The following is an 18,247-nucleotide window of genomic DNA, read 5'->3' as shown; positions in this document are numbered from 1 at the left end:
ACGAACGGCCATGGTGGACTAGTGGGGTGCAGTGTCTTGTGGGGTGCACGGCACAAGTCGATCATAATTTCAAAACCTGTTTTTATTTTCGTTCATTCCGTCGCTAAAAAAAAGCACATGCGTAGCGATATTTAATGTTGATTTATGGGTTAAAAAACCCCAAAAAATACTTAAAAATTCGTCTCATATAGGCGACGAAGATATTTTGACGCAATCAATCGGTGAATGCACCCCACAAAAATATTGAGTCAGTACGGCCAAAATGGTACGCGTGACAGGTTACATAGCAGTTCGCTATAGATGACTGTGTGGGAAATGTTACAAAGTAGACGGACTGTACAAAACTAAAGTATGATCATCAAGCTGAAAATCAATCTGACATAATGAATTTATTCGAGCGGGAATCACGAAGTCTGTAAATCGCGATTAGGTTTGTGTTGCTGTACAAGAAAAAGTTATTCTATCCAATTAAGTAAGTGACGATGAAAAACGTATTGATGGTTCTGAACATAGGAATTCACAAAAAGTCGTGAAATTTAAAAACAGTACATTTTGTGGGGTGATTTTCTCTATTCATCCAAATTGCACCTTGTAAAAATAACCGGATACTGTATACATACTATGTTATACATACAATGTTACAGTTCTCCAGAAGTCTGACCAGTTATACATTCTGATGTAGATTGGTGACTATACATTGTTACAGTTCTCCAGAAGTCTGACCAGTTATACATTCTGATGTTGATTGATGACTATACAATGTTAGTTCTCCAGAAGTCTGACCAGTTATACATTCTGATGTAGATTGTTGACTATACAATGTTACAGTTCTCTATAAGTCTGACCAGTTATACATTCTGATGTTGATTGATGACTATACAATGTTAGTTCTCCAGAAGTCTGACCAGTTATACATTCTGATGTAGATTGGTGACTATACAATGTTACAGTTCTCCAGAAGTCTGCAGTTATACAATGTTACAGTTCTCTATAAGTCTGACCAGTTATACATTCTGATGTAAATTGGTGACTATACAATGTAACTTTATGTTACAGTTCTCCAGAAGTCTGGCCAGTTATACAATGTTATAGTTCTCCAGAAGTCTGACCAGTTATACATTCTGATGTAGATTGGTGACTATACAATGTTAGTTCTCCAGAAGTCTGACCAATTATACATTCTGATGTAGATTGATGACTATACAATGTTAGTTCTCCAGAAGTCTGACCAGTTATACATTCTGATGTAGATTGATGACTATACAATGTTACAGTTCTCCAGAAGTCTGACCAGTTATACATTCTGATGTAGATTGATGACTATACAATGTTACAGTTCTCCAGAAGTCTGACCAGTTATACATTGTTACAGTTCTCTATAAGTCTGACCAGTTATACATTCTGATGTAGATTGATGACTATACAATGTTAGTTCTCCAGAAGTCTGACCAGTTATACATTCTGATGTAGATTGATGACTATACAATGTTACAGTTTTTCTATAAGTCTGACCAGTTATACATTCTGATGTAGATTGATGACTATACAATGTTACAGTTCTCCAGAAGTCTGACCAGTTATACATTCTGATGTAGATTGGTGACTATACAATGTTAGTTCTCCAGAAGTCTGACCAGTTATACATTCTGATGTAGATTGATGACTATACAATGTTACAGTTCTCCAGAAGTCTGACCAGTTATACATTGTTACAGTTCTCTAGAAGTCTGACCAGTTATACATTCTGACACAGTTGATATAATACATCAACATTTGTACATATAATACATTAAAAGGAAAATATTTCATTTAGTGGTTTAATCTGACAGTTACAGAAATAGTTATCCTGTACTAAACCTGTAAATAGCAAGTGTTATCGAGTCCTCAATGCAGATCATCAATAATATATATTACTACATGTAGTTACTGATATATCATTATATGATTTCAATGAAAATTATAAGCAATCATAGTTCTCACCAAATGAAATAAGTACAAAATGAAATGAGTACAATGTTCTTTCAAAATTCAATTTAATTAAATGTATGTAAACAGTAGAACATACAATTGTACATGAACCCTATAAAATTAATTTGTTCATAAAATGGACATATAGAAATGTCAAATTGCTCAAATATTCACACAACTGGTGATTCACAGCCTTTTTATCAACACACAAATCACATACTGATACAGATGATATGGTTGAAATACTAAATATGACATATATAACTGAATACACTTCCAATTTGTGTCACTACAAACATCAAACCACTTTCAGGGTTTGACATGATGTATAAAAATTCATTGTTACATTATTACATGAAATGGCAATGATCACATTGAAAATCCAGTGATCAACTCATACTGGGACAATTCCTCCAGAAAGTATATATACAAAGTCCAGTCATATCAACACAAAGCCCTGCATGAGCATACTGCATAAAGAAAATACACAGGGCAACTTGTGATAAAAAAAACTCAAACTTGATTCTGATCATCACAAATCAAAATGATCAATGACTACTGGTAGCTAGTCCTGAGATTATCATTAAGTAGTGTTCTATTCTCATACAGCAGGTAGTGAATATCAAGCATGAAGTAAAATGTATATTCATGCAAAAGATGAATTATGTTTATTTAATGATACTGACCACAGATTTTGTATCAAATAAGTTGGATCTTCAATGATAATTTACAACATCTTTAAATCATATCCCACAGAACCAACTTCAACAAGCATATTTATCGCATTTCCTTTAAAAAAACAAAAACATATTTGTTGGTACACATTTGCTGTCAGAATATCTCTCTATATACGGTAAGTTAAGTTTTGGTGATGACAGTCCTAGCAATGAGCTCTTTCATGATTTCATTACTGCCTCCATAGATAGGCTGTACTCGAGCATCAACAAAAGCTCTGGCAATTGGGTATTCCCACATATATCCCCATCCTCCATGCATCTGAACACAACGTGTTGCAATGGAGTTCTGAAGATCTGAGCACCTGAAAAACAGAGGGAAAATTATTCAATAAAACAAATATATTCCATGTGTCCTTTTAAAGATACTTGATAAACCAAATAACTGATATTCTATACTGGGAAACCAGTAAATTGTTCACTTATCATCCCTAAAATTCAAATGTGATTTTTAGGTATATGCTATGCATCAAAGATGTGGACATGTCATGATAAATCAAATTCCTTACTGGAACTAAAAAGGTTCACTGTAGAAAACATTTCCTGGGAAAACCGTACATAAAACTTCACACAACAAGCATTTATACATCATTTCCTATATCAACAATGTATCACAAAAACAATTTCACAGCATTATACATGTATTTACTTTCCTGAAGAAAGACCTGTATTTAGTATAAAACGTCTGTGTCAATCTTTTCCAGACTATAAATTTACCATCAACATGCCTTTTACCTTATAACCTGCAAACAAATTATCCAGCATGGTGATTTTACTTATGTTTTTGTATTTAGAGCTGAAGAAATTACCAGTATTTGGCCATGGATGCCATCGTAGAGTCAAGTCCACGTTGGTTGTGGATATCAAGACACTGATCAACAAAGGCACGACCAACAGCTGATTCTGTCTTGATCTCAGCAAGCTTGTGCTGTATTGTCTGGGGAATGGAAGATTAAAAATACTTCATTATTCAGCCATCTCAATATTACTGCTTTATTAGGCATATCATTTAACATAGAAAATAGTTAAAATCTAAGACCTTAGAGTCATGCTTCAGTAATGAAGCAAGGGCCTAATTATCAGCACGGATCACTCTGCCTCTTGTGTGTCTGTATGAATAAAGAAACTTTGTTTTGTCATGAAATGGACAGGAAAATTATTTATAATCTAGTGAAGATGACTGTAAAATCTGGAGTCATTTATTAACAATAGAACACATGACAGATAACTGTTAACCTTGGCACAAAAGAATTCAACAAAATAATTTTAAAATGACATGGCACACTAGTAACAACAAGCCCAATGGGCCTGTATCACTCAACTGGTTTTTCAGCAACTTTGATGCTGATCTATGTCATTTCTACAGATAATCAATGATTACTACTTTATCTAAATACCAGAGGAGGCTAGGTTCATTCATTTCAATACATTTTCTAGTCCTTTATTTCAGCATAGTATTGGCCTAATATCAGGTATCAAGAGTCTCTTGGCTATCAAAAAATCATTATTTAAAGATTTTAGCCTTTTTGACCCCAGTGACCCAGTTCGAGGTCATTCTTCGAACAAATTCGGTATCCCTTCACTCTAGCATGTTATAGTCCCAATATCGACTCCCTGGGCCTCCCGGTTTTGAGAAGAATTTGCTACCAAAACATTTGATATATGTCAGCTTCACATTCTAAATCTTAAACCTCCAACATATTTGATTATCAGTTCTGTTAAATGATCATTACTGTAAATATTCATGTATAATGCACACTTTTTTTTTCAAAAATTGACAAGTGAAAAAATCCACTGCACACTATACGCAGAAACAAGCCTTTGCCGGTCAGATTCATGGATGTCACAAATGTGATTTGAGATATAGTATTGTCGTTTCCTTTGACAACAGGATTATGATTTAATACTTAAATATATAAAGCATTTATTAAGTACATATTGAACAAATAATCAAGAAAATAAATAGTTATTTTGATGTTTATGCCTATCTTTGCTGATCACCAACCACACATGTTCCGCATACATATGATCTCACTTTCGCAAGTTGCCATTTTCAGGTTCAATACGATGTACAACGGCTCATTTAACATAAAACAAAACTTGAAATGACATATCAGTACTTAGTTCATTCAGAATTCTAAATAAATCACCTTATAAATCTAGACCTTTGCCAGAAAGGCAGTCACCGACCAACTGGCCCTATAAATTATGACCTGACTGTGAAAATTGCTCTGATTCATATCAACATGTTTATTTCATTGATATAAATGTAATGTCCAATACATACACCGACAGCAGAATTGTTTCCGTATACAAATCGGCGGCCAGTGTTACATTATGTAGCTTGTCTATACTAACCTTTCCAGTCAATCTTGTTATAGTTGGGCTTACAGGTAATTACCTATGTATATAAATCTGTGTACAGATTCCACAGAAGATCATACTAGCGCGAAAATCACAAGCTAATTTAGGGTAAGATTAAATATTTTGTTTGTACAAACATCATGGATGAGACAACTCAAATTTGCAAGCTGGCTAGGCCTATCACAGTGTAATGTAAACAACCTATCAATTCAATGTGTCAAATCTGACCAGTGATTCCAATTAAATGTTATAATGTAGCTTTGATAAATTACAGACATATATCAACTTATGCTGTAGTATCCAGCTACCTTGCAGTTGAAGTTAAACATAAAGATAGAAAAAAAAAATGTTTTCTTCATTTTTTTTAAAACTGAAAATGAAACTCAAAAACGCACCTGTGCACTGTGCAGGAAAGATTATGGGATATGCTGTCAGAAAAAAACAGAATAAACTTTCACAATCTCGGGAGTTATCTCCCTTCTTACCCTAGTATTGGTATCCAACATAATAATCCCATTAATACTTTTTGAGCTGCTTTCATAGTAAAACAAACTTATTTTGAACAGTATCATATTCATCATCATATACCTACCAGGTATGATTGATTGCACTAAAAAATAGTATTTTGTATTTGTTTTAAGTACTATTTCCACAAGTACATGGGAAACCAATTTTTATATCACATTTCTTGAAAAAAAAAAAGATAAGCGGAGTTGAGTTTCCTAGATAAACATAGACAAATACAATTTAGCATCAAATAATACCTGTAGGTTTGAAATTGTTTTTCCAAAAGCCTTTCTTTCAAGAACATAGTTGCGTGTCTCCTCAAACATCCATTCACAAGAAGCCATGGCCATAGCAGCAATGAGAAGACGCTCTTGTGGTAGCTCATTCATCAGTAAGTAGAATCCCTTGTTTTCTCCTCCAAGCAAGGCAGATTTGGGCAGGCGAACATCCTCAAAGAAAAGCTCGGCTGTGTCCTGTAAGAGGGTTAGGGTTAGTTTAGTTGATTTTGGCCCCTTGAAAATTGACCGAATAAAGAATTGTTTGAATATCAACTATTTACCAAACATTACTTCTTCAAGACATTACATGTATGTGTACCAAACATTACTTCTTCAAGACATTACTTGTATGTGTGAGTCAGCAATCATGAAGAGGGTAAACTGAAGTCTTTGAAAAGTGAACATTAACACAGATTTCAAAATCCATCAAAATAGTATTTGTACCTGAAATTAAATTTTAAATGAAGTTTCTTTTTTTCAGGGCAACAATGAATTTCAGAATAAAAATATTCTTATGCTTAATATTAAACCACAAAGTAAGAATAAATAATATTAACTCAACAGGATGCCTTCAAAAACACTTGGTTAACAAATTCAAGCTGTATATCATGTTCAAAATGTTGTAACTAAATTTCACAATATAAATTCCTAATCTATGACACCTCACTTTGCTCACAGTCACATAAATGCAACCATTTATTGCAATGGTGGCACAGATATATATATACCTGTGCTTTCATGCCAATCTTGTGCAACTTTTTTCCTTTTTTGAAACCAGGCATTCCTTCTTCTACAAGGAAAAGACTGATGCCATGAGCTTTTGACTTGGCATCAGAATTGGTGATGGCCACAACTATCACAACATCACTCATGTAACCATTGGTGATGAAAACTTTACTGCCATTGAGAATATAGTCATCTCCATCTTTCTTAGCAGTGGTTCGGATTCCTTGCAAATCACTATCAACATAGAAAGTAAAATAAAACAAGTGCAATCAATGATTGCGAAAGCTCACCGGCGGCAGCAATCACACTATGCATTCATTTTTTATGTATGTATAAGCACTATGCATTCATTTTTTATGTATGTATAAGCATGTCATTTTGAAATTGTACGTCACATAATATCGCTCCTAGACCTCTAATGCATGTAAAATTGTATAAACCAAATAAGAAGGGTGTGCACTTACAAGCTTTCCAAAACTTACACACAAAATTTTTAAAGCCAAAAAAATTAAGTCCACTAAATGGTAAAATACAAAAAAAAATCATAAATTTTTGCGGCATGATTTTGCTATAACATCACTCCTAGACCTCTAATGAATGTATAAACCAAATAAGAAGGGTGCAAAGCATATACGTTTGGACTTACAAGCTTTCCAAAAATTTAAACCAAAAAGCTTTAAAGTGGGGAGGCACGTCGACGCGGGGGTACAGCATTAGCTCACGATTACTCGTAACCAGTGAACTAACAAGAGATCCTAGAGTGGTTTTTTGTAAGATTGATATTTTCTCTTCTTTCCTCATATTTACCATTTGATATATGTGTATATATATATATATACTTACAAAATGTACATATTCATACAAATTCACAGTTGACTGTACTGAAATTATTCAGTCCCTATACAATGTACAAATAGCGACAAAGAAGCTACACAACATATTGGAAATATTCATCAATTGTTTTCTCAGTAAAGGTGATTGCAAACTTATCTGGCGTAGAAAATAATCCAAGATGGCCAACTTTTAGCCATAACTTACATACATGTATGAGATTTGAGAAAGATCCTTCCAATATACAATTCTCAAGGAATAATAAACTTCATCTGTCATTTTCCCCCAATCAGCCTTAACACTATATGATACAAAGGACCAAGGAGTTCCTACATGTAAAGTTAGATATAAATTCATAAAGCACTTTCTGAGAATATCAAAAACAAACTTAAACTTTCAAAATTCAACACTGACACGTATCATCCATTTTGTTTCCCTATCAGTCTCAAAATTTACCATCCACAAATAGGATCATGGGGAACATTCAAAAATATTTGAGAAATTATTAAAGGACTTTCTGCAGAATAGTGGTAAAACACTTATACTGTCACAATCCACAAATGTTCACCAGACGGCCATTTTGTTTTCAGATCAGTCTCAAAATTTAACAGGCATAACTAAGGACCCAAAGGGAACATACAAATGAAATTTGTGAAAGGTCCATAGTGTACATTCGGAGAAATAGCAGTAACAAACTTCAACAATCAAAATATTTTAAAATCAGTCTCACATTTAAAGATGCACAATATACTTAGTGACCAACGAAGGAAACAAAATTATGAAATTTGTGAAAGACCCATTGAATACTTTCTGATAAATTGCAGTAACTATCTTCAAATTCAAAATCCAAAAGGGCGATTTTGTTTTCCTATCAGTCTCAAAATTGATCATGCACAACTAGGAACAAAGGGGGTTCAGAGGCAGAGGGTAATTTCCTAGAAATAACAGTAACAAGAATTGTTTATAGACAGACCATGGACGAAGGGCAATTTAAATGGCCCAACATCTGCGAAAGGATACCAGGATAACACATCAGTATATGTTTTGTCGGTCCCACTTAAATAGTCAGTATAGTGTAGTAAAATAGATAGTTCACTACAATGTCAGTATTTTTTCCCAAAAAAACCCAACAAACTCTACTTGATAGCATGGAAGCTCAATGTAAACTTTTATATAAACATGTCTAAATATTGATGCATTGAAAAGCTAATATGAAATTTGGCAAAGTTTTCAGTAATTCTAAAAATTCACCTCAATCTGAAATTTTTTCCAAATGAATATAACTGCATTGTTGTATAGACATCTCAACACATTGTACATATTACTAGAAATTTATTCAATTGAAAAATGTGGTCAGATGAATAATGCATTATTTCAGCAAATTACTTTTATTTCACATACCTAAATGATGCAATCTTCATTTTTATTTTTCCAGCAAACAAAGTATCAAAGCAAGACTGTAGTTTTTTTTTTCAAGCGGCAAAAGTGATGTACATGTATTTGACATTTCACTTTATAGTTTTGCATTTAGAACTGTTGCTTAACAAAATACTTTGACCAAACATATTATGTAGATAGATCACATAGTGAACTTCACAACACACACTTCATTATAGAATATTATCCAGAGTATATGGTTCAGTGACTCTGGAAATAATGCATTATTCATCTAAACACATTATAAAAAAAAAAAAAAAAGAGAGCTTATTACCTTCCAGCACCTGGCTCTGTCATGGCAATCGCACCGATACATGTCCCAGCTGTCATTCTGGGAATAAACTTCTCTATCTGTTCTGGTGTACCATAGTGTGTGATATAGGGCATTACAATGTCTGAGTGGAGGGCAAAGCCAGGCCCAGAGCAGTTAGCGTAACTCCTGCAAACAGGTTCATGATTTAAAAAACAAAATACTCATTATTGAAAATGTACATACATGTTCAATAAGTGCATTTAATAAACAAGAGATCCCAGAGCATCTTGGCACCCACCACTGAATGATCTCTTTCAGTACTGTGAAAGACCAATAATTTCTCTACTTTTCCCTTCTTCCTCTAATCATTTGATTTGATAACATGGGAAATCTACATAATATTTAAGAAGTCTATGAAAGATCCAAGAAGAACTTTCTGAAATATATCAAAAACAAACTTCAATTGTTAAAATCTAAGATGGTTGGCTATTTTTTTAAAATTGAATGGAAATAACTATAGAGACCAAGAGTTGCCTAAATGTTCAGTTTGAGAAATATCCGTCAGGTACTTCAAGAAATTTTGGTATAAACCTTCAACTGTCAAAAAATCCAAGATGGCCGCTTGTCAGCCATTTTTTTCCCTTATAAGTTTCAAAACTGAATGGGCATAACAAAGGACCAAGTCCAAGGGAATCTACATGTCGCATTCAAAAAATCCTTCTCTTGCACTCCCAAAGGATAGTGATATCAAGGACTGTTTATAGACGGACCACAGACGTAGGGCAATTTTTTAAAATGGATAGTTTATCATCGGATGATGTTGGACTAAAAAACTTTTGAGCAAAAAGATGTCAAACAAAAAAATTTCACAAGTTTATCATGATAAGGGAAAAAGTAAAAATAAATTGTATCTCAAAAATTAACAAGGGCATTACATTTTTACTTTTTCTATTGCATAAGAAATACATGTAGTAGGAAGAGATCCAAAACATGAGATAATTCCATAAAAACAAAGTTAAGTATTTAGTTGTTTAATGGCCCAATGAACTCAATTTAACTTCAGGAAACAATTTGTTAAGTATAAGTAAAGATAGCCTTGATTATTGAACTTCAGCAATAAAAAGGAACCCCAAGCAAGAATATTCACAAGAGCACGGTATGAATGTGAAGTCAATTTAACATGCATAAAATTATTTTATTTTGATAATCCCCTCATTAGACTTGAAAATTAATAGCAACCACAAACAAGCACTTTCAATAAAAAAATCTGCAGAAAGTTGAGTTTAATGTTCAAGGGATCTGAAGTTAAATAATTTTAAAAGTTCATTTACTGTTCCTCCCAAGTGATAGCTGCTGAAAGAACATCTCCTCCAATGCCACCAAACTTGTCAGGTGTATTAACACCAAGAATTCCAGTTTCTCCAGCCTTTTCCCATAACTAAAACAATAGAAAAACTGACTTTCCTTCTGATGAACTAAACATATAGGTGCAATGTAAATGTACATTTTGGGATATCAATCAAAGTAAATACTTACATAATTTATTTGCAAATAATATTTTAAATCTTCATTAGAATCATCAAAAACTAACAAGAAATATCTTTAAAAAAGATAAATGGCATAGTTTTGATGCTGGTGGTTACAATGTAAAACTGCTGGTGAAATAAATTAAAGAACTAATGTATTTCAGCACGGAAAACAAAATTATATTGGTTCGAAATTATTTTTGGTGATAATAAGACTGGATTTGAATCAGGAATATAATTTTATTAATGTGTCATTTGAAAAGATACATCAACTTATTCAGCTTGCATTCAATCTTAACTTTGTTTCGGTTTTAACTGCTTATCTGCATTTTGCATTTTCCACTACATTGACCAATTTCATACTGCATCTTGACCAGTAATGCCACCTGTCATGTCATATCCGGGGTCAAAAAAATATTATACGGCTATGCCAAAAAATAGACATTTTCAGTCATTACAGATACATACAGATAAATGTAGTTTGCTCATTTGACAACATTATGAAATGAATTTATAATTCAAATGACAAAAAATTCTTTAGTTCATTCTATGAAATAAGTTATTTATGCATACCTCTTTGCTGACGTTGCCATCCTGTTCCCACCTAGAATAACAACATATTTATTTATTTAAAAAGGAAAAACGTAAACCTCTCAAACATCACCATAGAAGTTAACTGAAAGGAAAGAACCATGTACTATTAAAAAGTACATGAATACAATTTTCACAGATGACAGAGTGGTTCCCTATCTTTCAATTACAACATTATTACTTTCTATAACATCTTTATATTTCCCACCAAAGTAAAGTCATCAATTTCTAATCGTGTTTCAATTTCCTTTGAGTTAATTAATACCAATTCTACCATGTTTGCTATGTAACGCCAGTTTTGATTGGTTTAAAACCATGTATTATTTTCCAATAACCCACGCTCGTGCCAATAATACACGGTCGTGAGTCTCAGCTGTTACAACTTTAAATATCTAATATTCACCCGTTTCATAAAAGGTTACTATAGCCGAGTGGGCTAATGGGTTAGCGGTTAGTCTTTCAATATATTTTTATCACGTCGCGAGTTCGAATCCTACAGAGGCCCCCTTTTTTCTTTTTTTTTTATATCCTTTTTTTTTAATTTTCAAAATCAATGCCATATGATAGATGCTCTTGATCGTAGTACTGTATTGCCTGTATATTTCATCAACAAATAATACAATACTCAAGAAATAAATTACAAGGTTTTTCTGGGGTTTCTTTGCTGTTTTTCTATTAGAAAGAGGTCGATCTCAGAACTAAACAGTACATGGTAGAATAGAAATAATCAACTTTGACTCGTGTATTGTTGCAGGATATACAACGAGGACGAGGATATTTTGCAATTTTAATCAATAACTCAGGTCTGCGGCCTTCGTTATTAATTTAATTGCAAAATATCCTCGTCCTCGTTGTATATCCTGCAATAATACACGAATCATCATTAATTATTTCTTAATTTATGAACAAAACAGGTTATTATTTACTGTATTATACTCTTAATATTGAAACTATTATTTCCTTTGAGTTAATACCAATTTAAGAACGAAACTGGTTATTATTTACTGTATTATACTCTTAATATTGAAACTATTAATTTCATTGTGTTTTTTCTCATTGCGAACAAAAAACTTAAATCCAGGTTTGCCTACTTAGCATGGTTGGGAACTACTTCCTCCTGAAAGAACCTCCTCACACTCTGTCTAAACATGTCATGCTCCTCATTGAACAAAGATCTGGCACCAATTTCCATCATGTTATCCACCTGGGCAACACCTGGACGACTTGTCTCAGCAGCATAATGACGACTGAAAAAAGAGAGAAAGATCCATTAGATATAAATATTCTAGTACAGTTTAACCTTGCTATATTGCCACCTTCTGTTCTACATGATTTTGGCGATATAAAGAGTTTGACGGTATATTGGGTTTACCATTCAGTTAGCAGTCAGTCGCTAACAATAACATTTAAACACACATCCTTCTTGGCTCAATTTGGCGATATTACAATTTACAAGATCAAGATGATGTTATTTATCCATTTGTTCTTGAAATAGGTTGGATGGCGGTAAAACGGGTGCGTTAGCATGGGCATAAATCTGTTCTGAATAAATTCATGGCGATAAGCAAGTTTGGCGGTATAACTGGTGGAGAAATACTGAAGGCCATATATAGAGTAATCCTGTTTGCATTGTAGCAATGCAATGTTTTACAAAATATCGAAAATATTTTCAGCATGAGGATTGCCATGTCACAAAATATTTCATCAGGCATGTGATTGCAGTCCTGACATAATGTCAGCTCTGACTAGTGTAATGTTTGCGCTACAATATCTAGCACCATGAAATAAAGGCAAGTTGCTTATAAACAACTTTAACCCTCTTTGCTAACAGACTGGAATTATTCTTAGTATTCTTTTTTGATACAGAGCCTAGTCGCAAAATCACACATGATTTTCATATAAAATGTGTATCGTGGATCAGTGATAGCATGATGAAATCCAGTATTTTCTTTTATAAAACTATCAAAATAAGCACATCTGTTGGTCGTAGTGGTCAACCATGATGTTTACAATGACTGCACTGTCCATGACAGAGACAAGATACAAAATCTGGAATGTTCATGATAAGATTTACTGCAGTCTCCTAGCTACCATTTATAAACGTCTTCAGTTCTCATGACTTTACTACACTTGAACACTTGGAATATTTTTATATCTAAATGGTCCAACATTAGGGATCCCACAGGACAATTCATGGTGATTTTTACAACTGATGTGTTCCCTCAGATTGAATCAAGCTTTCTCATTTTAAGAAAATCCAAACTGATATATAATGATTAACCTGCTTGTCTAATCTTTAGCTACATGTAATTATAATATACCCTTTTCAAATGCTTTTATGTAATATGCATAAAACTATGAAAACTTTGTTACTTAAAAAATGAAAAATAATTTCATATTTAATATCAGAATGTATACTAATTGCATTTTTACCCTATACAACTTTTTGTTGTTTTCATATACGTAGTATGATTAATATCTCAAATAGATATAGATATTCTTTATCACTTTCAAAATTAGTTTATTGCTTTAAAATTGAGTAAAAATGTCGATATTCATGTCACGCACAAATCTCCCTTATTTTAGGCAAAACTCCCTTAAAACAATCCTCAATCTCCATTATTGGTCTCCTGAAAATATGGCATGTATGAATATCATTAAATCAGGACTCGCACACAAATCTTAAAGCTATAGGCATTTTTATCTTAAAGTTAATATAAGACATTTTAATTTCAACCTCCCCTTTCAAAACTTCAAAAAAGGCATATATGCACTGATATCTTATATTCATTGGGAACAGACCAATTATCTCCAACGTAAGTCCTCTACATGCATAAAACTTAAATTTATCAGATACACCAAGATGATTAAATATGGTATAACCAAAAGAATGTACTGGTTAAGTCTATATATAACAAGCTTTACATGCAAGTGGAAACTTCTCGCACCATAGATTGGGCTAAACGGGTGAAGAACATATTATGTGCTCATGGTTTTGGTTATGTTCGGCTTAAACAAGGAGTTGAAGATATTGATGTATTTTATATCATTATTCCAATCAAGGGTACGAGACATATTTATACAATACCGGCATAGAGAGCTTGTAGACTCACCACGAGCCAGATGTTATAGACTTTTCTTAAATGAATTTGGTTACAAGAGATATCTTGATATTGTAAATATATATATAAAACAAAAAAAAACAATTAACAAGGTTCCGGGTATCTTCTCATAGATTGAATATAGAAGTGGAAGATGGCATAGCCCGATTCCAATACAAAATATAAAATGTACCTCCGGAAATGCGTTATTGCAATTTTTGTACTCAAATTGAAAACCAATATCATTTTATTATGGAATGTCCCTTATACTCAGAAATTGGGTCGATTTTTTTTTGTATAGGAAATATTATGTTAGACCTAATATGTTTAGATTTATATATTTTATGACATCAGAGAACTGTACCATCATTCAAAACGGCTGTGTATATTTACAAAGCAAATGAATTAAGAAATGAAATACTGTTTAACAAAGAGACATATGAAATTACGTGTACCGGTTTATTATCATTCGCTTACTTTATGGTAATACTGTTTTTCATGCTTTAATATTCTGTCGTGAATACTGTGACGAAATGTTTCATTTGTCAGTGTATCAATTGTTGGCTGAAATCGTATGCAAGTACATGTAGTATTATATCGATAACTGTTCCTACTGAGTATAATCCTAGTATGTATTGAATTTTTTAGCCTATCTACAGAGACATATATAGAGAGATAAGTAACATCGCTATTTTCCCATACAAGTGGTGGCTCCCTTTATTCGTGACCACTCAAGCATAGCCCTTATCAAGAGCGCCTTGTCCCCTATCAAACACACGCAAGCACAGGTAAATCGGGCTTTGCGCATGTGTGTATCGATGTACTGGAACTTATTCGACATGTTCTGGTTAATCCGCCATTATGTCAGACCAAAACATCGTCAATTTTAAATACACACAAAAAGCACATTTTATTTAGGCCACTACAAAAGTTACTACATTATCCAAAAACTATCATTACTTATGGGATATAGTCTTGATGATTATGCACACTGTTGTCATTTATCTGTGTTTTCGAAAATCAATCGGGTCCTATTCAACATGACCTAGTTTTGTAATTACGCCGCCATAACGTCAGACCAAAACATTGTCAATTTTAAACGCACATCGTTTTATTTAGGCCACTACAAAAGTTACTACAATAACTACATTATCCAAAAACTATCATACTTATGGGATATAGTCTTATTGATCATGCACACTGTTGTCATTAATCTGTATTTTCGAACATCAATTGGGTCCTATTCGACATGTCCTAGTTTTGTAATTAACCCGCCATTACGTCAGACCTAAACATCGTCAATTTTAAACGCACACAAAAAGCACATCGTTTTATTTAGGCCACTACAAAAGTTACTACATTATCCAAAAACTATCATACTTATGGGATATGGTCTTGTTTATCATGCACATTGTTGTCATTTATCCGTATTTTCGAAAACCCCATAGGGACTTTTCGAAAATTGGAGATTCCCGCGGATCTTCCCTGTGCTTGACTTTCATACTCAAAATACAAACACTTTGACAGCAAATTGTGATATATTTCATATTGATGACACTTCTGAACTTTTATATTAATAAAATTAAAGCACATCATTGGATCTTGGTGTTGATTTCAAATAGAAATTATCGATAATTATGTGTTTGGTTTTCAAGTTTTCTCCAATAAGGCGTCAGGAGAAGACTGAATTGAGCGACCGCAAAGGATTGTGGGAAGGTCAGGGGTAACCACGTAGACATAAGGGCAAATAGAGAGCTGCCAATCTCTCTACATATGTCTCTGCTATCAATAACAAAGTATTCATTGGCAGCAGGTCATATGATAGTACTTTTTTACGACCAGCTGGGATGGGGAACCTAGACTGTCTCCGAGGCTTAAGTTATCTCTTATCAAATTTATTGATAACAGCTTTTTATTCAATTAATTTGCAACAGTTATGTTTGTAGAATTTATGTACTATTTTTATTATACCCGCACATACAATATTGTGTAATAATTGGGCTACTTTAATTTATGTATAGCTATTCCTCAACCGAAAATCAAGGTATTGTAATTGGCGTTTGCATGACATTCATACAGTTTTCACAGGGCTTTGGATCCTGCATCCGTTCTCTTTGATATTTTGGAAATAAAAGAAAAAAAATCAAACTCAGGCTATTTCTAATACCTTGTCAAATAAGTATTTTACAACCTGCAACTTGCAAGTGATTACATTGTTGTACTAGTCTATTATCTTATTATTTGTTAGAATCACGTCACTTGATAAATATACTTTTGGTTGATAATGAACAAACTTGTACATTTTTAATAAAATTAGCCCATTAGCCCTATTGTTCAACTAATAAATTTACTACCTGGTATTTTTTTGCAGGCAATATTTAGTCCAGATTTGTTTATTTTTATGCAAACCACAACGACCTAATAAAATATGTTACCTGCAACTCCCCCCCCCCCCCCCCCCCCCCCCCCCCCCCCCATTAAAAAAAACAACATGTCATCAGTCCATTACCTGATCCAAGACTCAGCTGGTGGGGATCAAAACAATTTCTTTTTTTTATAAAAAGGTTTTAAGGGAAAAAAACCTTCAAACGGTTTTAGTTTGTAATTTATCTCTGATTTTGGAGGTTTATGGTGCACTAGAATGCACCACATAGCTTTATATATTTCAATATATTTCATTTTTTTCAGGAGAGCACACCCGTACACATTCTGCACCCCCCCCCCCCCCCCCCCCCCAACAAACCGCAACCCCCCCCCCCCCCCCCCCCCCCCCCCCAAAAAAAACCCCAACAAACCGTAACCCCCCCCCCCTTCCCAAAATCCTGTATCCGCCACTGGATAGATATTTGTTCGAATAAATCTCATTATCATTGATCACATATACATGTTTTTAATATATATCGGTTCCTGCAGCACTATTTTACCTAGCTTACTATATGCATCTAGTAGGCCTAGTAGGCTTCAGTGGAATAAGAGTTTTGGCTCAAATATTAAACATGTAGCAGGTTGACTGTAGTGTAAGCACGGGTAATTTACTATCGTTTTTGTAGACATGAGCTAAATCACATAATAAAATCAGTTACAACATTTTGCCAAAATATAGCTTATCTTACATGCAAACTGTGAAAGTTTTACTGCCTTCAAGTTCAGTCCACCTGACCGCAGTTCGGTTTGGACTTTGAACCGGGTTTGTACAGTAGCCAAGCAATTGGCAACGGCAATACAGACATTGCAGCCACGAACATGAACAAAAAGCTAAAAACAAATATGTCTGGCGTACCGAGATAAGTGATGGACAGCTGGAAAAGAAGTTCTTATTAAACAGTCTTTGCTCAAAACCTTCTGCAATGCCCTCCCTGCTACTATGGACGCCATTTTGGATCGTCTGCTGATAAATCAACGTCACAGAAATGCTTGAAATCACGAGCCTTTCGTTTTTTAGGCCAAAGTTCAAACTATCTAGGCATTGTTACAAAACGGTTTAGAGATGTGGTCAAAGGAACAAGTTAATTTTATTTCCTACAGGATTGAACATACAATGTACTTCTTCAAAAAGACAAAATAACAAACACACATTTTCCTTGGACCAAACATTTGAAATATATACATGTACATGTAGGCCTGATTTATATTTAATTGACACTTTTTGGCCCCAACCATCAGTCCAAGGGTTCAGTCAGGGCCACCATGTGCATACCATTAAGCTGTCATCCAATGTTGATAATGTTAACAAAGTTAGAATGAATTCCAATAGAAATCAAACAAATGATAGTCAAAAATGTGATTTCCCTTTATAAACTATAGTAAAATTAACCCCATCACCAGGGGCAAACGTGATACCTCTGGGTCACGAATTCACAATTTTGGTAAAGCACCTCCAGACCCTTCCATTTATGAGGAGTATTTTATTCTTCCTTATATGTGTCTTGAG

General features: G+C 33.7%; 1 protein-coding gene across 1 annotated transcript; it reads right to left on the bottom strand.

The window, feature by feature from the left end:
* Nucleotides 1-2,009: 2,009 nt before the first annotated feature.
* LOC117319963 (long-chain specific acyl-CoA dehydrogenase, mitochondrial-like) lies at nucleotides 2,010-17,706 on the bottom strand. The gene is made up of 9 exons (XM_033874666.1): nucleotides 17,597-17,706; nucleotides 12,307-12,462; nucleotides 11,198-11,228; nucleotides 10,430-10,536; nucleotides 9,120-9,284; nucleotides 6,580-6,811; nucleotides 5,831-6,046; nucleotides 3,512-3,639; nucleotides 2,010-3,007 (listed from the first exon to the last, which is right to left on the bottom strand). The coding sequence occupies exons 1-9, from the start codon at nucleotides 17,689-17,691 to the stop codon at nucleotides 2,827-2,829; spliced, it is 1,311 nt and encodes a 436-aa protein (XP_033730557.1). The 5' UTR covers nucleotides 17,692-17,706; the 3' UTR covers nucleotides 2,010-2,826.
* Between the last annotated feature and the right edge of the window lie 541 nt (nucleotides 17,707-18,247).

Source organism: Pecten maximus, chromosome 2 (assembly GCF_902652985.1).
Source record: "Pecten maximus chromosome 2, xPecMax1.1, whole genome shotgun sequence".
NCBI classification, from domain to species: Eukaryota; Metazoa; Mollusca; class Bivalvia; order Pectinida; family Pectinidae; genus Pecten; species Pecten maximus.
Note: the sequence above shows the minus strand (reverse complement) of the source record. Positions and strands in the feature narration are given on the sequence as shown.